General features: G+C 37.0%; 4 protein-coding genes and 1 pseudogene across 5 annotated transcripts; all 5 read left to right on the forward strand.

The window, feature by feature from the left end:
• Positions 1 to 4,333: 4,333 nt before the first annotated feature.
• Positions 4,334 to 6,953, forward strand: LOC18048603 (protein NUCLEAR FUSION DEFECTIVE 4). The gene is made up of 3 exons (XM_006439611.2): positions 4,334 to 4,426; positions 4,530 to 5,238; positions 5,576 to 6,953. The coding sequence occupies exons 2-3, from the start codon at positions 4,753 to 4,755 to the stop codon at positions 6,761 to 6,763; spliced, it is 1,674 nt and encodes a 557-aa protein (XP_006439674.1). The 5' UTR covers positions 4,334 to 4,426; positions 4,530 to 4,752; the 3' UTR covers positions 6,764 to 6,953.
• Positions 6,954 to 7,427: 474 nt separating this feature from the next.
• Positions 7,428 to 9,547, forward strand: LOC18048604 (protein NUCLEAR FUSION DEFECTIVE 4). Its single transcript, XM_006439614.2, has 2 exons — positions 7,428 to 7,925; positions 8,141 to 9,547. The coding sequence occupies exons 1-2, from the start codon at positions 7,428 to 7,430 to the stop codon at positions 9,335 to 9,337; spliced, it is 1,695 nt and encodes a 564-aa protein (XP_006439677.1). The 3' UTR covers positions 9,338 to 9,547.
• A 1,120-nt stretch (positions 9,548 to 10,667) lies between these two features.
• LOC18048605 (WW domain-binding protein 11) lies at positions 10,668 to 14,480 on the forward strand. Its single transcript, XM_006439615.2, has 9 exons — positions 10,668 to 10,964; positions 11,391 to 11,484; positions 11,755 to 11,840; positions 12,173 to 12,222; positions 12,327 to 12,393; positions 12,491 to 12,572; positions 12,684 to 13,093; positions 13,304 to 13,831; positions 14,163 to 14,480. Exons 1-9 carry the CDS (start codon positions 10,884 to 10,886, stop codon positions 14,385 to 14,387), a joined length of 1,623 nt encoding a protein of 540 aa, XP_006439678.1. The 5' UTR covers positions 10,668 to 10,883; the 3' UTR covers positions 14,388 to 14,480.
• Positions 14,481 to 15,009: 529 nt separating this feature from the next.
• LOC112100050 lies at positions 15,010 to 18,462 on the forward strand (annotated as a pseudogene).
• Positions 18,463 to 19,316: 854 nt separating this feature from the next.
• On the forward strand, positions 19,317 to 23,280 carry LOC18048606 (HIPL1 protein). 2 transcript variants are annotated; one of them, XM_024188379.1, is made up of 7 exons: positions 19,317 to 20,065; positions 20,167 to 20,324; positions 20,757 to 21,599; positions 21,694 to 21,910; positions 22,050 to 22,228; positions 22,351 to 22,592; positions 22,700 to 23,280. In XM_024188379.1, the coding sequence occupies exons 1-7, from the start codon at positions 19,975 to 19,977 to the stop codon at positions 23,100 to 23,102; spliced, it is 2,133 nt and encodes a 710-aa protein (XP_024044147.1). In that variant the 5' UTR covers positions 19,317 to 19,974; the 3' UTR covers positions 23,103 to 23,280. The 2 variants fall into 2 exon arrangements, with proteins under 2 accessions (XP_024044147.1, XP_006439681.1); XM_006439618.2 differs by having other exon boundaries at positions 19,321 to 20,065; positions 20,802 to 21,599.
• Positions 23,281 to 23,770: the final 490 nt, after the last annotated feature.

Here is a 23,770-nt window from a genome sequence, read left to right on the forward strand (position 1 = left end):
TATGTTGGGTTGGTATATGCATTACACTTGGTAATTATTTTGTGAGAATTACTGGCTGGGTATAAATTTTTGATTGTAATTACTTGTGAAAATACATGTTCATCGTTGAAAATACAATTGTGCAATTACATGTTCATCACTGTAATTAGTTTGGTTTAGCCAAATATAAGTGAAATGCTAGAAAAACTTGTTCGAACAAAATATAAGTCAAACATTAATCACATTCATTGTTGTCTTTGTTACGTTGTTGATGTAGCAAATGTTGGAAACTTCCACTTCCAGTTCCTTTGTACGTCATCGAATGAGAATGATAATGTGGTTGTAAAACATATGACGGAAGTGGTTGCTGTAATATATAAAAAATTAAAACATGAGATTTTAGAAATTAAAAAATATAAGTATACAAAATATTTAATATTCGTATTAAGAATAAATTATTATAAATTTTTACAAAATTTTGATCCACCAATAATTTAATCCATCATATTCTAAAAATTAAAATTAAAAAATAATAAATTGAATACAAAATTAAAATTAAAAAAATTCTAAATCGAAACAAAATTTAAATTAAAAATTTCTAAATCCCACCCATCATTTAAATTAAAAAAACTTTTAAATAAAAAAATTTCTAAATCAAACACAACATTTATATTAAAAGAAATTATAAATCCAACACAAAATTAAAATTAAAATTTTCTAAATCAAATTTATCATTATTTGATTTCTAAATCAAACTTCTAAATCAAAATTTCTAAATCAAAATTTCTAAATCAAAATTTCATTATCATATAACAAAAAATAATAGAATAAATAAAAAAAATCAATCTTTACCAGCTGGGTGTTTTACTTCAAGCTGGTGATAAACTACTCTTGCTAGGCTGCTAATGCCGTTTTCCTGCTTCTAAAAGGAGAAAAAAAAACCCCCAACTCAATCCTTTCACGTGAATGAGAAAAATACTCCTGCCGTTTTCCTTTCTCACCGTCTATTCTTTGTCAAGGAGAATCTCATTGAAATTGATATTTTAAAATTATATTCAGATGGATATGGATAATTATTTTTATCTAATGGATATTCGTTTAATCCAACATAAATTTAAAAAATTTTAATTTTATAAAATAATAAATAAAAATATAATAAATAAAAAATTGTAAAAATATTATATTAACTAGTGAAAATTTTAAATTCCTCTTATATTAAAAACTAAAGTTTTTAAAATTATCCTTTAATTTTTTAACTTATTTAATATTATTAATAATTATTATTTTATTTTATTAATTTAATATTATAAATAGACATCCACCGGAAAGTCGCCGGACCACCACCGGATTTCACCAGACCACCGTCTGCTTCGCCGGAAGGTCGCCGGACCTCCGCCGGAATTCACCAAAAAGTTGCCGGATTGCCACCACCGACCACCGGACCGCCATTTTATTTTATATATATATATATATATATATATATTATTACTAATATAAATAGTTTAATAACTAAATTTAATATTAAAATTTTAACTATTTTATATTATTATTTTTATATAATAAAAATAAAATATTCATGGATCTCTATAGTTATATGGATAAAATTCATATCCATATCAATATTAAATACTAAATATAAATATATTCATTATAAATAATTATAAATTTATATTTAGATATATATTATCTATCCATAATTAGATATTTATCATCCCTAATTCTCTCTACTTGTGAAATGAGAGAAAAATCTCAACTCAATTAGTGCTTTTCGACAGCTAGAATCAAATGTGGGGAAGAAAGAGTCAAAAGCGTGGAAAAAGCAAAAGTAGCAAGAAAAAACAAAAGGGGCCAAAGTTCACGTGGTGGAGGGTGGGGCCGAGAGAAACGGCATTACTGAATGCCGTTTCTCTCGGCATTCTCGCAGCATTCTCGCTGAGATGCGTTTTCCTTTTTGTATACGCCACATGCGGACACGTGATCAATTTGCTGCTGACTTAATTGCAAAGCGGCCATTCCGCCGTAGTCGTGTGTCTGTTCCTTGCAGCTCCACGTTTTTGGAGAAACCAAATCAGCAAGGCAGTGTACGGTTGGCAAATGTTCCTGACGAAGGATCTAATGGGATTCTGGCCTTCTGGGGATTGTTGAATCCAATCCATTTTTAGACTTGATGAGGTGGCCTTTGATACTGAGCTCGGTGTAATGGGTATGGCATCTCATCCGATCTTTGTGAAAAATGGTCGTTTCTTTTTGTCATTCAACCGTGATAAAATGAGACAGTCGGGACGTTCTGGGAGATGTGCATGGAATGCCCATGTGGCGCAAATATTGGTGCTGATGGTGGAGTACGACTGCGTCCGTATCATACCATTATTGCTGAGTTTACTGTCAATGATACTACATCCAAGCCATCTTTGGTACATGTCTGCGCTTCTCTTAAATTAGAAAATGTGAATACATGGAAGTTGGTTCAGTTTCACTATGGCAACTGACGATTATGTAAATTTGAATAGGATAAAAATTATCTAATTTAAGATTTTTGATTTTATTAAAGTTGGAAGAAGTTATCCACAATACTGTAATATTATTATATTACTACACCCTACGACATAATAGTTTTCTCCAATTTTAATACAGTGCAAGATCCGGATAAGGTAAGCACCTTAGCCTGCTCCCTTAGCTGGATATGGCATTATTGGGGTTTGTTCGGCCGGTCAAAACACTCCAACAAACTTCATATTTAGGGTTATTTTTAAGGACTTTCCTTGAGCTTTAGTGTATTGACAGTCTAATAGAAAGTATTTGTGTAATTACAGAAACTTCCCCTAACGTTAGTACACGTTTTCGTATATGTTAGTATATGAGGGTAAATTAGTAATTTCATAAATTAAAAAAAATCAAAGAACCAAAACACTATTTTCTCTCTCATTAAACGAAACCCACAACCATTTTCAAGGTTGAAAAGCTCTGGAGAAGCTTTTGAACCAATCCGTCCCGGCCTACGTGAAGGAATCGAAGGCTTTGCTCACGAGACAGGGGATCGGAATCTCGTTCAGAGTGAGCCAGTAGTAGCAAAGCAGTTGTTAGCTATTCGTAGTGACCCTTGTTAGTTGTTGGCAACTCGTCGGTAGGGATTTGATCTCAACGGAGGAAAATGAGACCCTTTTGAACAAGCTTTGGGTCTAATCGGAGAGTAGAAATTTCTACCGCAAACTCGATCGCATCTTTTTCATTATCATTTACCACCCTTTCTTTCCTCCCGACTATTCACGCACGAAGATCGTCGTATGTATGCTCGACTTCGGTTGCTGGTAGGAGTACATTATGGGAAGATCAGTCACCTGGGCTCATTGTTTTTCTTTTTTAATTGTTGTGATGATTAAGAATGAAAATATGTGTTGAAGAAATTGCTGGATAAGTTATGTTGGACGAAAAAGAATTTTTTCTTTTTGGCTATTTTAATTGATTTCAAACTTAAATGAGTTGAAATCTTTGATTTATTTACTTATTATTTAAATTCAAAAGGTAGGTTTGCTGGTATTTTTGTATGGGGATGATAATTGATTTTTGCTTGCCTTGAAATTGGCATGGCAGGTATCATTACCCAATTGGTCTAGACTTTTGCTGTGGCAGTAGCATTTTCTTACGCTTTAGTCTGCCTTCTTCATATGGCTAGTGGTGTGAAACTTGGAATAACAAAGGAAGATTTTTTTTTTCTTTTCTTTTCTTCTTTGGCTTCAATTTAAATGGCTAAGGAATATTGGTTGTGTATTTTGAATGCATTGAAAAGTGAATTATGGTTTATTTATTGTTTTATTGAAGCAGCTTACTAATTATTGAGCTTTTGAGATGTTGAATGATGAAGGAAGAAATTGTGAGATGAAAGTTAAAGAAGCAATGGTTGTAATGGTGATTTTAACTTGACAATGGCTGTATTTACAACCACTGTTGCTGTAAATATTTACTACATTGATAGCTTTGTTGATTTTGTCAATTTATATTTTTCTCTTTTTTTTAATATTATGTAATATCAATGATTTGTTTTAAATGGTCAGTTTAGACTTTTTAGGGTTTTAGTGTGATGTTTAACGCCAAACTGTAGTTATTATCATTAAAGAAATTATTAACTGCCAAAGCATTTTTGAGGCCTAGGGCATTTTTGGCTTTTCGTCAGTCCACTAACAGTCAAGTTAACCATGTAGTAACGTCAGGGGAGGTCGCTGTAATTACGTGAATACTTTCTATCAGACTGTCAATACACCAAACCTCAGAGGAGGTCTCTAAAAATAACCCTTCATATTTATTTAATTATCATTTAGCGTATACAATACGCCTACGTATTTTTATGGTCCAAATTCAAATCCCATCCTCGTAATTTTCTCTTCCACACTCTCTCTCTTTCTTTCTTCACTCCGATTTTTCTCCAAATCTTCGCATGGCCGACGATAAGGTATTCTGTATATTTCTTTGACTTTTTTCTTTTTTTTCAGCTGAAAGAACAAGAAATAAATTTTTTTTTTTTATTATCTGAAGCTCCGTTTTTGTGGAAACAGGTGATTTTGTAGATTTTAGATTTCTTTTCTTTCTTTTTCTTTTTTTATGACGTAAATGTAAAAAAATTACAACTGCATTTTTGTTATTGTTATGAATTACTGTAAAATTCAAAGAAGAAAAATAGATCACGAATTCTTGTAATAAAAAAGTTGCACAAAAGGATATATAGGAGGACTGGGAGAGCAGCTGCGAAGAGAACCGAACAGAGTTTGCGGGAGGGACATGGAGAGTGAGAGACGACTAAACTTGAAATCAAAGTGGATAGCGACGGTGGCGAGCATATGGATCCAGTGCTGCAGCGGTGCCACGTACACCTTCGGCATCTACTCATCCACCCTCAAGTCCTCTCAAAATTACGACCAATCCACGCTTGACACCGTGTCAGTCTTCAAAGACATAGGTGCCAACGTCGGTGTCCTATCCGGCCTTCTGTACTCTTTCGCGACGCTCAACCACCACCACCGTACCCGTTTCAGCTTTCTTCGCGGTCCATGGGTGGTCCACTTGACCGGTGCTATCCTTTGCTTTGCGGGTTACTTCTTGATGTGGGCCTCCGTTGTGGGGCTGATTCACAGTCCGCCGGTTCCGTTGATGTGCTTGTTCATGTTCCTGGCGGCTCATTCGCAGACATTCTTTAACACGGGGAATGTTGTGACTGGTGTGATGAACTTCGGTGATTATGGCGGGACCATTGTTGGCATCATGAAGGTATGCACTAGTTCACATTTTTGTTTCTTGCTTTGATTGAGATTCTAGACTCAAAATGAATTCAGTTATATGTAAATCAGTAGCTTATTTAACATTTACACACGAGAAGACAAGATTCTGGACTCAAAATGAAAAAAAAGGACTTGTAGTAATACTTCCAGTGCTCCTAAGGAATTGTGAATTTTTAGATCATATCCGCTAGCTTACTTAGATCTAGGAAAGACTTACATTTTCGCAACTTTCAATTTACTAGCTTGTAAGTAACGCAGCAATGGTTTATTTTTTGGAATACAACAGAATACCTTTTTTTTTTTTTCTCCCATTGTCCACTGTCCAGGGCTTTCTTGGTCTAGGTGGGGCAGCATTAATCCAAGCTTATGACACTATATGGAAGGGCCGTCCAAGCACTTACCTTCTGATTCTTGCACTGCTGCCAACTTTTGCGTCTCTTTTGTTCATGTCTCTGGTAAGAATCCATGGAACGAATTCAGCTGATGACAAGAAGCACTTGAATGCTTTTTCTGCCGTTGCTTTGACCATTGCAGCCTATCTCATGATCATTATAATTTTGGAGAACATCTTCACTTTTCCATTATGGGCACGAATCATTACATTCTTGTTTCTACTATTTCTACTTTCCTCACCTCTTGGAATTGCAATCAAAGCCCAGAGGGAGGATACAACTAGGTTATCGCCAACATTTGCCACTCAGAGGAGTCCGTTAGTGGACTGCCCTGAGACAACGACATCTACTAAATTCTCTGCCTCACAAGATTCTGTAGCATATCATGAGCTGCCTGGTGAGGAAAGTCAAGTGAAAGCCGAATTTGATGACAAAAAATTGAAGGATGAAGAGGATATGAATATTTTGCAATCAGTATGTACTCTAAACTTTTGGCTGCTGTTTGTTGCCATGTTATGTGGAATGGGTTCTGGGCTTGCCACTGTAAATAATATCAGTCAAATAGGGGAATCTCTTGGCTACCCTACCAGTGCAATCAATTCCCTGGTCTCTTTGTGGAGTATATGGAACTTTCTTGGCCGTTTTGGAGGAGGGTACGTCTCAGATATAGTCCTACATAGAATGGGCTGGGAAAGGCCATCGTTCATTGCCATTACTCTAGCAACAATGTCTGTTGGTCATATTGTTGTTGCTTCTGGTTTTCCGGGAAATTTGTATGTGGGTTCAATTATAGTGGGTGTTTGTTATGGTTGCCAGTGGTCGTTAATGCCTACTATTACTTATGAGATATTTGGAGTCAGGCACATGGGAACTATTTTTAACACCATTGCCATTGCTAGTCCCGTTGGATCTTACGTATGCTCTGTAAGAATTATTGGGTATATTTACGACAACGTTGCAAGTGGTGAAGGTAATTCCTGCAATGGCACTCACTGCTTCATGTTATCATTTCTGATCATGGCGTCTGTTGCTTTTGTTGGGTGTCTTGTTGCCTTCTTGTTGTTCATTCGGACAAGGAGGTTCTATAAACAGGTTGTTCTCAGGAGGTTGGGGCATTCTTAAAGAACATGAGAAGTGACTACAAGAGCTTCATGTTCAGGCAGACATGCGGTCGATATCCATTTTCCTTGGTCCATTTGTATTATCATATATGTCTAATTATCATTGAGTAATTGGTTTCTCTGTTTTCTCGAGGAGAAAAAAAGATGTACCATGTCTTTTTGTAAAGAAAATCAATATTTTATTGGCATTTTATACTTTTTCACCATTTACTCGTTGAATTTCGTATTTCAAGTGGTGAGATATCTCATCTGACACAGTGAGGAGGTTAGACAAATGTTGATTCAAGACCGAGTAGTAGCAGTAGTAGTATGAGTAATAATATAGTTATAAATTCTTGTATAAATTTATTTTGTATAAATTATGTGGTATTAATTTATTGATGGAATGAAAATATAAAATAATAAAAATAAATTATATGATTAAAGAGATATTTAATTCAACTAATAAATTAATGATACATCAATTTATATGAAATATATTTATACAAGTATTTATAGCTTTATTATTACTTGTAACACTATTATTATATTAACAGAGACTGTGCGCGTTTAACAATTACAAATCAAAATGGAAAAGACACGTGGCAGCTAAAACCCGAGGAGAGTATACTAAAAAACTCACCTGAACTGAACAGAATCGATGAAAGCAACGCAAGAAAAAGAAAATGGAGAGACTGAAGCAGTTGAGGCTAAACACGAGATGGGTCTCAACCGTAGCCAGCATCTGGATTCAGTGCACCAGCGGCTCCCTCTACACCTTCTCCATCTACTCTCCCGCTCTTAAAACCACCCAACACTACGACCAAACAACGCTCGACACCGTGTCCGTCTTCAAGGACATCGGCGCCAACACCGGCACTCTCTCCGGCGTCCTCTACACCTACTCCACATCGGATCATTCCTCCCATCACCCACGGCAACAACGACTGACCCGTTTATTGGGGCCATGGGTAGTCCTCTTGGTGGGAGCGATTCAGTGCTTCGCGGGTTACTTCTTGATGTGGGCCTCCGTTGTGGGGTTAATTCCAAGGCCGCCGGTTCCAGTTATGTGCTTGTTTATGTTGTTTGCGGCTCACGGGATGACTTTTTTCAACACGGCTGATGTTGTCACTTCCGTGCGTAATTTTCCTACTTACAGTGGCACTGCCGTTGGCATTATGAAGGTGCTTTCTTATAGCCCTTAATTATCTGAGTAAACTTTGTCAAATCAGAAAATTTTCATAATTTAGATAACTTGTCAAAGGAAGGTTCAAAATTTTGAGAGATTTATTAGAGATTTAAGCAATTTTTACTTAGCAATATTCAACACGAAGTAATCTAATATTTATGGGATATGGAGAATTTATGTGAGTTCGTAATTATGCTATTTATTTGCTAGGGATTTGTTGGTCTAAGTGGTGCGATTTTGATCCAAGTATATCAGACATTTTTCAACAACAAACCCACTTCATATCTTCTGCTACTGGCTCTTTTGGCGAGTATAGACCCTTTGTTGCTTATGTGGTTTGTGAGAATCTGCAACACAAACGAAGGGAATGAGAAGAAGCACCTGAACAGTTTTTCATTGATTGCTTTGATTGTTGCTGCTTATCTTATGGTTATTATAATATTGGAGCACATATTTGCTCTCCCATTTTTAGTGCGTGTTCTTACACTCATTTTGCTGCTGCTTTTGCTCGCCTCTCCTCTTTATGTTGCTATTAGAGTGCAGGGAAGCGACAGTGATAGGACTTCGGAGACCAGCTTTTGTGAAGAGGATGAGCTAACAGATGATCCCCATGAGATGCATGCTGAGAAGATGCATGTGAGACAAGATCCTGTTGGGTATCATCGTTTGCCTAGTGAGCCTGATGTAGGGACAGATACTAATGATGCAACGACTTCATTATGGGGAGGAGACCTTGACTTGTTGCAAGCAATCTGCACTTTGGAGTTCTGGATTTTGTCTTTCGCTATGGCATGTGGTATGGGCTCAGGACTTGCTACTGTGAATAACATCAGCCAGATAGGAGGATCTCTTGGTTACTCAAGCTTTGAAACAAGTTCTTTGATTTCTTTGTGGAGCATCTGGAATTTTCTTGGCCGCTTTGGAGCTGGATATGTATCGGACTATTTCCTACATGTTAAAGAATGGGCAAGGCCATTGTTCATGGTCATCACTCTTGCAGCAATGAGCATCGGTCATTTGATAATTGCATCTGGTTTGCCTGGTGCTCTGTATGCAGGTTCAGTTTTGGTGGGTGTTTGTTATGGCTCCCAATGGTCACTGATGCCCACAATTGCTTCTGAGATCTTTGGTGTACTACAAATGGGAACCATATTCAATACCATTACCATAGCCAATCCTGTTGGCTCTTATATTTTTTCGGTGAGAGTGGTTGGTTATATTTACGACAGGGAAGCATCAGGGGAAGGGAACAAATGCACTGGGACTCATTGCTTCATGTTATCTTTTTTTATCATGGGATCTGCCACCCTCTGTGGTTCTCTCGCCGCTTTTGGATTGTTTTTACGGACAAAAAGGTTCTATAACGAGGTCATATTGAGAAGACTGCTACATTCAGTAAGGGAGTAAAATGTTTCTAAACACTTGTACGAAGATGATTTTGTGCCTGAGCCTGAAATTATGAGGGAATTGGATTGTGAATATGAAAGCCTCTGCTCTGGTTAAAAGGACAAGGGCATGTAAAGTTTGTAAACTGTATTATAGACAACAAAATTAAAATATTGTATATATCCGCTGTTGTCCTGGCAAAGTATAAAAATGCATCCGATGTGGTGCTGCTCCCTACTGCAAATCCAATTAAATTTATATGGGTTGTGTGTGCATTTTTTTCAATATGATTAATGATTAGGTTGGATTAGGTTCATGTTAATGAGTTCATATAATCCATCCCAACTCAAGGGTAATAAAATTTATAGAAAATATAATGTCAATTATTAAATTTAAATAGCTAAATCTAATTTTGAATTCTTTTATATAAGGGAATCTTTTCAATTTCTCTTTGTTTAAACTCGATATTATTGAATTATTAAGGTTTTAAATTCAGAAATCAAATCCAAATTTTCACTAAAAGTAAGTTAGATTAATATTCTAACATAACATTATGTTACTTATTAATAGTGGTTGGGTATAATGGACAATATTTAATTTATAACGGAGTAAATTTATTTTAAATACTATTCGAATCTAATTTTTAAATACCAATTTTTTTTTTACTTTTATGTTTGAATTTTTTGTATTTTTAATTTTAATAAACTTGATCAACATATCCAGCCCAATTTAATGATTTAAAGATTTAATTGAACATGTTTGTTTTGTTAGATTGGATGGATTTATTCTCAATCCAATCAATAATGAATTGGATTTAATTTTCATAAGCCCCGATCTAATTCAACCCATGCCCACCTCTAGAATAGTAAACTGTTTGAGATTTTTCAATTCCTTTTTCCAAATATTTTTACCGACTTCATCAATTAAATTATTTGATGTATGTGATTTTTCTTTTCTTATCTTTTCTAAAAATAATTATTAAAAAAAATCCTAAGAGAAGAGTGATCCTAAATGCATCAGCACCAACAGTTAACTGAACTGATTCGTTATTATCTAATTCAAAAAGAAGACCTTGATCGGCCCACGAGACAATTGATCCTATTAAAAAATAATAATAATAATAAAAAAGAAGAAGACCCTGATATTGTCTCGCAGGGGTATTTTAGTCCATAAATGTGAAGCCCAAAGCCCAAGCCCAAGCCTGCCAACTGATTGAGACTTGGCCCAAATTCTGGCTCAGCTTATTCTGAAATCCGAAATCCGAAATCCGAAACCGAAAGATAGTATGATATACGAATACCAAAAACATCTGTCGTAATCTTATATAATAATTGGGGAGGCAGCCATTAGTAATTTTAACGCCTAACTTCAATTTACTTTTTCTTTTTTTTAAAAAAAAAATCCATTGATATTAGAATTAGAGAGAGAGAGAGAGAGAGAGCGAGAGAGTTTCTTCCGCACCAGCTGCATCGTTTCGTGGTTGCAGTTCGTAGGGCCGACTTCCGATTTGGGTTAGATTGAAAACAGAAGACACAAGAAGGAAGAGTCGTTTTGGAGCGATAAGAAGATGAAGACTACCAAAGGAGGCAAAGTGATGAACCCTACCGACGCCTATCGTAAAGAGCTCCGTAAAAAGGAACTCAAAAGGGTAACTTTTCTCTATCTCTATCTCTGTCTATTATTTTCATTTTTTTAAATTTCAATCCATTGTTCATATGGCTGAAATTAGTCGACATAAGCTCGCGTGGATTTATTTATACTTAGAATTTGCTTAATTTGAGCAACTTTTACTTTTGACCTTAGCATTGTTTATTATTCAGATTGTTAAATTTATTTTCTTTTAGAAGTCAGGAAATTTACATTAAACAATAGGGCCTGTTAATTAATTTTGTATGATTCCACTTAAGGAACTATAAGTCAATGAAACGTGAACTGGGCTATGCTTCACTGGAGGGAATAAGCGTGATATTTAGAAGCTGGTGGATAATTTACAGCTTATGCGGTTGTGGGCTTAGTGTGCATGGGTTAAGTTCTTGCTTGAATGTTTCTGATTTTTACATTATTTGTCTGACAGAACAAGAAAGAAAGAAAGAAGGTTAGGGAGGTAGGGATTTTGAAGAAAGATCCAGAACAAATCCGGGAGCAGATTGAGAAGTTGGAAATGATGAGTAAGTCGTTATCTGTTTTAACATTTCTGATCAAGTGGCCTTTGAGGTTGTGCGGCTATTTTGAGCTAAAAGTTCTTGTTAATTTCACTAGTATTGAAATGTTGATTTTTTTCTTTAATTTTTCAATGGGATTTTCTATAACTGCAAGTTACCACATTCCTTGCTGGGTTCGCACGTGGTGATTCCCTTTGCAATTTTAATGTTTAATGTATTCTTTTCTGTAATATTATCTCATTTAATTCACCAAGCTTTTTAAATGGATTGTTTCAGAGGCGGATGGTGCTTTGGACAAAGCTAGGAAACACAAGAAGAGACAACTTGAGGACACACTTAATCTTGTTCTGAAGAAACGGAAGGTAATGATCATAACTCATAAGTCATAACTCAGATTTCTTAAGCACCAATGCATCCCTGCTAACCACACACAGTCAAACATAGTTGGGACTGATCTAATCTAAACATCAATAGGCTAAGATTATTTAGAAATTCAGATTGCAAATATCTAAGGGTAGAAGCTTCTAGGTTTGATATATTACTTCAACAGGTAACTTATAGGGGCTAGGCCCTTATATGTATTTATGTACTTTAAAGTATCTGTGGCTTAATGTTTCCATTTATTTTATAAGCATCATCTGATGATTCGTTGCCTAATCATGAATTACAATGGCCCTTGTAATTCTATTGACAGGAGCTTCAAGAAAAGATGAAGGAGAAGGGTGAGACTCCAGTCATGTTTAGGTGAAAAAGGCCTTTCTTCCTTATCTAATCTTGTTTCTGGTTGAACTTTTCGATTTAACATCCATTTGTTTTGTTTAAAAACTGTAGTTTCTCTTATGCTGCAGTCACTTAGGACCTCCTCGACGAAGAACTGCTGAAGAAGAAGAGAGAGCTAAGCACCCAAAGCCAGAAGTAAGCTCTGCTGTTTTCTGATTAATACTTGCTCTTCTGCTTACTGCTGAACCTTTGTGTTTTGTCTGTTTATTTATTTACCTTGTTTGTATTGCAGGACTCTGCTTACTATCACCCTACGCTGAATCCTACCGGGGCTCCACCACCTGGAAAGCCTCCAATGTATCTATCCTCAATAGGTGTGCTTCTTCTTCCATCCGTCTAATTTTCTGCTCAAGTACATAAACTTATTTGCTAAGATCTCACACGATCTCTCACACTTGGAAGTCTGTTTTTACTGTGTTCTGCAGGGCCTAGAATTCCCTTATCTAGTGATGAGGCATCATCTTCAAAAACAGAATCAGATGATGTTGCTTTGCCCGTACCACCTCCACCTCCTCCGTTGCCAGATTCTGGAAGATTAGGCTCTGGGGATGGCTCTGTCATCCCTGCATCTTTGCCTTTACCACCTCCACCTCCCCCGCCAAAGCCCCCAACGTCTGCTGGTGCAAACTTGGGTATGTCATTGCCTCCACCACCTTTACCACCACCACCTCCTGGTCCCCCACCCAAAGATCTAGTTGCAGGTCAACCTCCGCTTCCTCCTTCCCAACCCCTCCAACAGTCGGTGCAGCCACCTCCACCTGGCATGAGTGGAAGTGAAAGGGAGGGAAGTCTGTCTGCATTGTCAGATGACTCAATCTTCAAGGCATCAGCTCAGGTTAGCTCTTTGTCATCCATCTAATTTGGTATCCCATCTTAAGAAGTTTAAAAATTTAATGAAGCATATTATTGGAAATATAGATACTGTAATGGTCAAGTATTTGGTTGATTTTCTAGGCCGGAGGGAATATACTTGGTTATATCTGAAAACCCAACTAATGACTGTTCTTTTGAAAAATGCTGATGCCTCCTTTTTGTTATCATTTAGGTGCCTTCCACGCTTCCACCACCCCCTCCCCCACCTGGGATGCCTCAAAAGTCACCAAATACTGAGTCTGGAGGTACTGCTTCCGAAGCTGATGGCAATAACCTGTCAACAACAACGGATCTTCCTAAAATGGTTCCTCCGCCACCACCTCCGAGGCAGCAGCCCACTGTGCCTGGACCTGGCTTGATGCCCAGTGTGCCGGCTGATGTATTGCCTCCTGGATTATCAAGTTTTCCCCCGCCTCCACCTCCACCTCCGTTAGACATGCGCCCGCCGTTATCTGCTCCTGGAATTCCTGGAGGAGCTAACCATCCTGGTATGATGGTCCCACTCGTTCCAAGGCCACCATATGGTCCTCCCCCAATGATGAGGCCACCACTTCCACCTGGTCCTCCTCCCACCTTGCAAGAAGGTGAATATGCTGCTAATAGGCCGACAGTGCCTCAGAAGCCATCATATGTAAAATCTGCTGCTCCAACTGTTGTCAAGAGACCACTAGCACAGCACACGCCAGAACTTACTGCTATGGTGAGTAATTTCCCTCTTCAATTAATATATTGAATTTCTGTTTTATTGCAGACCGTACTTATATATATATATATATCATAAATTGGTCAAAATTCAAATTTTCTTTTTCTATATTATGAAAAGTTTCTCTTATGATGAGGAGCTTGCATAAGTCTGTGGAATCTTTTTCTAAAAATTTGGGAAGTTGCTATGTCATAAAGGTGTGAATTGCAGTGCAGAAGCTTATTTTATATGAATTATCAACACTGTAATTTTGGTTTAGCCAGGAAGCTTTGCTTTCTTGTTTGTACTACTACTATATATTTGAACCTAATGTTCTGTTTGGATTCAGGTTCCTGCGTCTGTTAGGGTCCGGAGAGAAACTGCCCTCCCAAAAGCCAAGCCAAAGCCTTCAGTGTCAACCACTGTAACTACCATTCAGCCGGCTACTGCACCAGTAGTGAGGCAAGAATCAATAGCCTGCTCGGCAGCACCCAAGTCTCAGGGCAAGAGCATTGATGACTCATATATGGCATTTTTGGAGGACATGAAAGCACTGGGTGCACTTGATAGTTGATTTAATTTATAGCCTGACCTTCTCAAAAAAAAAAAAAAAAAAAAATAGCTTGACAATGTACAAGGTAATGAAGAGCCATGGGGGGGGGGGGGGGGGGGAAGAAAATCTGTATGCAAGCTATCCTAAAGCGGAAATACGTTTTGTTGCTGCTAGCCTTAGTTTATTTCTTTCCCTTATTTGTTTAGGAACTTACCTGTGTATCATCGATTATCAATTCATCATTTCTATTGCTCAGGTGTTTTTATGTTGGAGTTCTTGAGGTGGGAGTAAAGTTGCCCTACTTTTCTTGAATGATTGACCTAACAAATGTATCAGCTTTTGATAAAGCTACAATTGTATGAGATCGAAATAAAAAAAAAAAATTAATAATAATAATACTTATACCGGCATTTCATTCACTCTTCCGAGAATTGCTAACTTTTCAATATGCATTTCTTCGGGGGGCCACTGAATCTAGGTCAACGTTTTGAAAACAGATGCATGGAGGACGGTTTGAGAGAACTCTTCCGCTTATATCAAGATCCTGTGAATCTGAGAATGATGTGGCTGCGCTGGCATTATACTGTTTTCAATACGGGTTTGAGAAACTCTATGAAGTAAATAAATGACTTTTTATTGGAAATCAAAATCATATCAGCTCAGCGTAGGGGTAAAAAATGAAACATGAAGAAACAGCAATATGAACATATTTTCACATGCATAGATATTATCATCCAATGTCAGTCTTGCTTAGTAATTTACAAGTGAAGTGAGAATTCCCCTTTTTTGCTTCCTTGTGACGTGTCGTGAGATGAGCGTTGGTGCTATTTTCCTGTTTTCTGTGCTGTTATTCCCCTTTACCAGAAACTTCTCATCTTGTGCTTCGTGTACTAATTCAAGTGGGTAATTCTCTGTCTGTGAGCCTATTTCTAATTGTCTGCTGCGGTTGCTGGTCTAATCTAATCGGAACTTTGCTCCCCATGTTATGCAACAGAGGTGCTTGAGAGCCTTTTGAAATTCTGTTCTTACAACACCAAGTGCCTCCTGTGGCTCTACTAAAGATGGGCATTTGCAGCAGCTATTTTCAGACTAGAACGCCTCCATTCCAGCATGTGCCTCTCTGTTAAACTTAGTCTTATGTTCAGTTACGGTAAGCCTCCTAGTCTTGTGTTCGGTTACGGTAAGCCTCCTCAACCCAAAATGATTCCTTCGTGATTTTAGACAAAGTAAATATATGCATGTTTTTCTTCTGGATGTAAAATATAAATATCAGTTTTCTTCTTTTGTGCTAGTATCTTTGTATACGTCACATGAAGACATGTGATCGATTTGCTGCTGACTTACATGAAAAGGAGTCAGTCCACCGCAGTAACGTGTCTGTTGTCGGCAGCTCCACATTTTTGGAGAAACCAACCCAGTCCCAAGCTAGTACTTCAACTGAATTTTGCACAAAGTTGTGGGATACATATGGTGATAGATCTCTAGATGATGCAAAGTTGCAGCTTAATACTAAACCTGTTTCAAAGTATAACATAGAAACTCAACCTCCAGCTGGTGTTTGCCTCGAGAAAATAGGAAATTTGGAGCGCATATTGATTTTGCTCCCAATCGCGTCTTTTTATCTGATCAGCAAGGTAGTGTATGGTTGGCAAATGTTCCTGATGAGGGATCTAATGGGATTCTGGGGATTGCCGAATCCAACCCATTTTTAGACTTGATGAAGTGCCCTTTGATACTGAGCGCGGTGTAGTGGGTGTGGCATTTCATCCAAACTCAGGGAAAATGGCCGCTTCTTTTTGTCATTCAACCGTGATAAAATGAGACAGCCAGGATGCTCTGGGAGACGTGCATGTAATACCGGTGTGGATTGTATTGGTGCTTATAATGGAGTATGCATATGTCAGCATCACACTATTATTTCTGAGTTTACTGCGAATGATACTACATCAAAGCCTCTTCTCTTAAATTCTATCTAAGCAAATTCTAACTAGATTTTTGTAAACGGGACTTCCCTTTAGTGGAGGTCATGCGGGTCAAATTCTTTTTGACTTGCAGATGGGTATTTATACCTTATGATTGCGGACGGTTCACATAGAGGCGGCGATCCTTACATTTTGCTCAGAACAAGAAATCTTTGCTCGGAAAGATTCTGAGAATTGATGTAGATCACATACCAACTATGTCTCCCAGCTACTTTTTCATTTTTTTGTTCTTAGATCTTTTTGTTACTTCATTACAATCTTTTAATCCAAGATATCAAGTCTGTGTATTTTAGATTAGCAGCTGCTGAATCACAAATCCGCAGAGCATGTTGCTGTGAACACTTCTATCATTATGGAAGTAGTTGCAAATTAGAAAATGTGAATAGATGGAAGTTGGCTCAGTTTCACTATAGTAAGTGATGATTATGTAAATTTTATACATAGAGACAAACTCATTTTGATGTGCTAAGCATGAGAAAGGGGATGCCTTCAGTTCTAGTTTTGGTGATTGAATTTGATGCCAGCAGCCAGTGATACTGCTATTCTTGGTATTGTCAGCTCTTTAAATTATCTGCTGTGTAAGCTGAGCTTAACTGATCTATAACTTTTCGGAATGTGTATTAACTTCAAAATATTACTAGGTGCGAGGGAAATCAATGAGCTTGGCCTATGGGGAACTTATTCTATAACAAAAGATAATCCATTTATAGCTGATAAAGAGCAGCAGCCAGAGATCTGGGCCTTGGGTTTTAAAAATCCAAGGCGATGCAGTTTTGATGCTGAAAGGCCAACGCACTTACTTTGTGGCGATGCTGGATAGGTTTGGAGATTCCTCTTCTTTACTAATGTTTGGTGTATCTTGCAATCTCCTAATCGTTTTGCTTTGTATTCTTTCCGGAATTTCTAGTTTACTATTGTATAATTTGCAACAAGGTTTATTCATTATTTTATTAGGTTTGACCACCATCAAGAATGCATATGTTTTGTAGTCCTAATGTACTTTTGGGTCACATTATAAGACATTAATCTAGTCAATTCTTGAGTTGTTTCTTTTCTTTAAACCGTAATTTAATTTACTCTTTTGATTTAGGATCAATATAAAGAGGTTACAAAGGCGGAAATTATGGGTGGTGAGTTCATGAGGGCCCTTGCTTTTCCATCCGGCAAAGTCTCCAGGAGGAAACATCTCTCCTAGCTCCATAAATCCCATTTTTCCAGTAAAGTGTTGTTACCATTCTGATATAGATAATAATGTTCGATCTGCCTCCATGGCAGCCTCTTATTTTTATTGGTCAATGACTGATCCATGCATGTATGGTATGTCAATATTTATGCCAATTTGGGAAAGAAAAAAAAAATTCCCCAATGAGGCTCAATCAAAATTTCCCTTTTTGAATCCTAGTGCACAAGATGTATATATAAGCTTTTGCTTTTAACCATCTTACTAGTAAATTAAATTTCCAGGTATTTGTATTCGGATTCGTATGCAGGAGCTTTATGGGCAGGCATTGAGGATCCTGTAAACAGTGGAAACTTCACCACTAGCAAAGTTGCTTTGAGATGTGCTCATAACTCTCAGATTGATGTAGGTTTGTGGCAGGAAGTCCTCTGCCTGAACTCGCTTATGTTTTCTCTCATTTGCTGAAGACAATAAGAAGGATATTTATATGCTGGTCTGGTTATATTGGAACCACTTTAAGGTAAAGTATATTTTTATAACTACACGATTAAAGTTATAATGAAGTTTTTATTATTTATCACTTTATGTATGTGACTATGATTCGTGTTTTATCTTAAAGCAACTCCAAGATAGTTATAACCTTATATGCTAATAAGCACAAGTGTATATAGAATTGCACGGCCAAGCCGCTGCAATTTAACAATTTACATGTCCGGATGAACATTAGGACAAGTCAATGATAATTAAGTTATTATAAAATAATAATTTATTTATTCGGGAAATTAGTGTCCGAATCTTCTCTTGGTTTAGTCTATGCTTATTTTAAATGAATAAAAAATGACTTGTGTTTAGGCCAAACATGACATGACAATCACACGAACGGAAACATGGAGACAAGTCGGTGATAGTTACGAGATCCTGTGGAAAATTTCTATTTGGTGTGGCGTGACGACACACGCGAAGATTTTCAGGCGATAGCCTAATTAATATAGCATTATTGATTACTAACATGTAACCTAACAAGGCCAAATTAAATAATTAAAGAGATTCTCTGAGCTTTATTAATAAATTAATAGGCTATTATTTAACTTTTTGGATTTATATTTACCTTAACTAGGGAAAGTGAGGGGTTGTGGTCACTGGTCAGTAATGGCAACGTAGTAGTTTTATTAAAAATGTTGTTACTTTTGTCTAAGGGAAACAGAAAGTCAGCATCTTTATTGAAGTAGACCGAAACATGGGACCTTTCTGTAATAAGGCAATTACTGGCAAGTAAACGTAAAAAGTCAACTTAAAAATCAAGTGGTGAATTGATGGGGTAACAAACTCCCTGCTCTTCATAGTTATCCATCTGTTTATTTTGTGTTGATCAAACGATTAGATGTGTTAAAAGGTTTTATTGGTCAGAACATGGATAATTTTTTTTTTTTTAAGTACCAAATATTTTTTACATGCACCAGGGTGAATTAATATCTATGACTAGTCAAAGCCTAAAAAGAGAGAAGGACACTGTGAGTCAGTGATTAGAAAAAAAAAAGATTAAAATAACTGTTGGAAGTTGGAACCAACCAGCATGTGAAACCAAGAAGGCAAGAGGCAGAAGAAGCTTCTCTATTAATTGTGTTGTCTCTTTTTCAATACTTTAACAGCCACTTCCTCACTTAATAAATGTTAGTGCATCATTTAGAATTATAAAAAAAAAAAAAAGTCAATGCATGCTTTGACCAATTTATTACTATATTATTTACAACTAGATAATGTTGTCTGACATTGGTTGTCTGTTTCTTCTGGTTTTGATGCTATCGCCTTCTATTTTAATACCTTTTTTTGGCTCTCTCTTTTAATTGATAAATTTAAGTGGCAAAACCATGGTTTGTGGCTTGTGTTTAAAAAACATTGAACCCGTTAGTGCAATCAACCGAGATCCGAATATGCAACTTGGTTTTGTGGGAAAAACAAGTGGGTGTTTTTCTTCTCAACCACCCCATTAAAGAAGTTTATTCAAAGGTCAACTATGTGGACTGCCCAAAATGGCTTTCTGTATTTGATTTAAAGCTATTATGGATAGGTGGTCTTTATCCATGGAGTTTAAAAAAGAAAATGACAAAAGCTTGTAAGAAAGAGAGAGATAAAATCAACTTTCCTTTCGGCAGTTGATATTTAAAGAGATAAAGAATGAAAAGGGGTTTGAAAATGGTGTTTCTTCTGGAAGCTGAGCTGAAGAAATTTTTTTAATATTTTGAGGGGGAGCACTATTTAGGAGTTGGTACTGGGAAGAATGTTTGAAAACCAACAAAACTTATGAATGTAAACCATAATCTTTTTGGTATTCTTCAGCCAACCAAACGATTTTGCTTGCTTGTTAAGAGATGGGCCTGCAATAGATTGACAAAGTGAAGGGGTGTTATATCTGTAACGTCTGTTCATCTCTGTCCATTTGGTGGAGATGGGAGGAGTTCTCGCCATCATCTTTCTTTTTGCCAACTTTGTTATGCTTCTTGTTCCTTCACTTTCCCTTCCTCTATGCACTGATTCAAGTGAGTTTCTTATTTGAATTTTGTCACACTACTATTTATGTTATTGTCTGGTTGAATTTTCATTTGATTTCTTATTTTCCCTGCATTAATTTGGTATCCAGGGGCTCCAATTACTCTGAACATAACACTGAGTTTCTGTCCTTACAATGGGAAGACATGCTGCAACGCTACAGGAGATTCTCAATTGCAGAAGCAGTTTCAAGCAATGAATATCTCTGATTCTGGCTGCTCTTCTCTTTTGAAATCAATCCTTTGTGCTGTAAGTCAATGTTCCTCCAATAATTTAAAATTAATTTATCTATGATGCTGTCAAATTTTAAACCTTGCATTGATTAGCTTCAGCTACTGAAATAATTCTGCAATTGAAGCTGACTATATTATTAGTTAATGTGATGATAATCTGGGGCTCCAGAGCTTTTTTTTAATTTCCATGTGATTGAAAACTTATAAATCAATGTTCATTAATCGTGGTGAAGGATCTATGATAATCATTCTGCTGTTTTTTTTTTCAATTATTAAAAACTCTTCACCTGGTGTTTTGTTCACATACATATATATATGGTTTCTCACTTCTGCTTCCCCAGCGCAAGGACAGAGACTTGATCTTGACATGTTAAATAGAACAATAAGCATCAATAATTCAATACTTAATGAACTCTCTTTTCATTTCGTATTTTGTTGTTTATTTTAGGAAAGTTTCACCTTGTGGCTCATTTCTTCATTGCAATTGTTACAGAAATGTGATCAGTTTGCAGGGGAGTTATTTACTGCTGGTTCTGTAGTTCGGCCTGTTCCATTACTTTGCAACTCCACTGGTTCAAATTCATCTCAGTCCAGCAAAGCTACAATTACGGATTTCTGCTCTGAAGTATGGGATACATGTCAGAATGTATCTGTCCGTAATTCCCCCTTCTCACCTTCATTGCAGGGACAAGCCGGAGCACCAGTTAGTTCCAATTTCACCAAACTAACTGAGTTCTGGCAGTCAAAAGCTGATTTCTGCAATGCATTTGGTGGAACATCTAAGGATGGATCAGTGTGTTTTAATGGTGAACCTGTCACACTAAACAACACTGGAACACCTAACCCTCCACAGGGGTTGTGCCTTGAGAAAATTGGGAATGGTTCTTACCTCAATATGGTTGCTCATCCTGATGGTTCCAACCGTGCATTCTTCTCTAATCAAGAAGGCAAGATTTGGTTGGCGACTATTCCTGAACAAGGATTAGGAGAAACTATGGAGCTTGATGCTTCCAGTCCCTTTGCAGATCTGACTGATGAAGTTCACTTTGATACTGAATTTGGGTTGATGGGTATGGCGTTTCATCCAAACTTTGCAAAAAATGGTAGATTCTTTGCTTCATTCAACTGTGATAAAGTGAAGTGGCCAGGATGTGCGGGTAGATGTTCATGTAATTCGGATGTGAATTGTGATCCTTCTAAACTACGAGGTGATAATGGCGCACAGCCATGTCAGTATCAAACTGTTGTCGCTGAGTATACTGTTAATGGCACCGCATCTGAGCCTTCCTTGGTATGATTCGATATATCCTGCGAATTTCGACCCAATTTCTACCTAATTATGATTGTAGCTCAAGGATTGTAACTGAATCTTGATCTCTTTTCAGGCAAAAAGAGCCAAGCCATCAGAAGTGAGAAGGATATTTACCATGGGCCTTTCATTTAATGGTCATCATGGTGGACAATTACTCTTTGGACCAACAGATGGGTATATGTACTTTACGATGGGAGATGGCGGTGGTCCAGGCGATCCCTACAACTTTTCCCAGAACAAGAAATCACTGCTTGGAAAGATCATGAGGCTTGATGTTGATAATATACCAAGTGAGCATCACATTTCATTGTTTAGTTGTGTTAATACTGTCTGCTGCCAATTTCCTCGTATTCTTTGTTAAACAAGGTGGTTTATTGTCACTTTGCAGTTAACACTAATTTTTCACTGATGCTTGTCCATCATATCCAGGTGCTGCTGAAATTGAGAAACTTGGCTTGTGGGGAAGCTACTCTATCCCTAAGGACAATCCTTTCAGTGAAGATAGTGGACTGCAGCCTGAAATATGGGCTTTAGGTTTAAGAAATCCTTGGCGCTGCAGTTTTGATTCAGATAGGCCTTCTTACTTTATGTGTGCTGATGTTGGACAGGTATTTGTTTCAAATAAGCTTTTTGATCAACAACAATTTATGCTATCATTATTCAACCACTACAGAAAATATTTTTCCAAGCATGGGCATGTTTGACACTTTTGACCAATATCATCTAACAGGATGTATACGAAGAGGTTGATATCATCACGAGAGGTGGGAATTATGGCTGGCGTCTTTACGAGGGACCTTACCTTTTCACTCCTCTTGAAACACCTGGAGGAATTACTCCTCTAAATTCTGTTAGCCCAATATTCCCAGTTTTGGGATACAATCACTCGGAAGTAAACAAGAAAGAAGGATCAGCATCAATCACTGGAGGCTATTTCTATCGTTCCATGACTGATCCATGCATGTTTGGAAGGTAAATTTTTTGTCTGTAATATTGATATTCTGTGCAAAAGTAGAAAATTCAATTTCTAAATCCAGGGCTTGCCTAATGAGTTTTCTTACATGTCATGTGGTTTTCAGGTATTTGTATGCAGATCTGTATGCTACTGCTTTATGGGCAGCAAGTGAAAGTCCTGAAAATAGTGGCAACTTTACCACTAGCAAAATTCCTTTCAGCTGTGCACGTGACTCACCTATACAGTGCAAAGTCTTGCCCGGAAATGATCTTCCCTCTCTGGGTTACATTTACTCATTTGGGGAGGACAACCGGAAGGATATCTTCATCCTAACCAGCGATGGAGTTTACAGAGTTGTTCGTCCAAGTCGCTGCAACTACACTTGCTCAAAGGAAAATACCACGGCAAGTGCTGGTCCGGGTCCTGCTACCTCTCCCAATTCATTTGCAAACCGTTTGTGTGACCCTTATAACAGTTTGGTTCTCCTATTTTCCTCTTTGTTGTTGCTTCTGCTTGGTCTTTTCTAGAATGCCATGACTGCTGAATTTAGATGATGAGATTACTTTACCATAAATCTTTGTTTGTTTGTTTTCCTTTTTTTAATTTTTTTTCCATCTCGTACATCCGAACTGGCTAAAAGAGAGAAGTATACTATCTATTAGTATTTCAGTTTTTGGCGATTGTGTAAATCAGTTTGGTTCACTTTGTTTGTATCCCATTGCAGAGAGTAGCATATTGTTGTCACAGATAGCCATACTATATGATTGAATAATGTCCCCATGCCTATATTTTTTCAGTAAAGCTGATACAAATTTTATTCGAAACTCGGCGTTTCAATTTACACAAGCCGGGCCTCCCAACATCAAATCTTGGGAAACCATCGCTCCAGTCAGCCCACGGGCCCAATTTGGCCCATGGTAAATGAAATATTGGAATGCGATGAAAATATTAAAAAATAAGTCACTGCTCAAAATAAAAATTAAATGAAAAAGGAATCTTATTTTTTTTTTTAAAAAAAAACAAATCCATACCCAGAATCCAAGTTCAAAGCAAATACAATTATACAAATCAACGACAGCTGGTAAGTTACAAATTTCACTTATAATTAATCTAAAATTAGTTTCCACAATTTTTAAGTTCTTTGAGTAGCGGCAATTTAAAGATATAAAGAATACTTTAAAGCTCAGCGTACCCA

This window comes from Citrus clementina, unplaced genomic scaffold, assembly GCF_000493195.1.
Source record: "Citrus clementina cultivar Clemenules unplaced genomic scaffold, Citrus_clementina_v1.0 scaffold_3, whole genome shotgun sequence".
Classification (NCBI taxonomy): domain Eukaryota; kingdom Viridiplantae; phylum Streptophyta; class Magnoliopsida; order Sapindales; family Rutaceae; genus Citrus; species Citrus x clementina.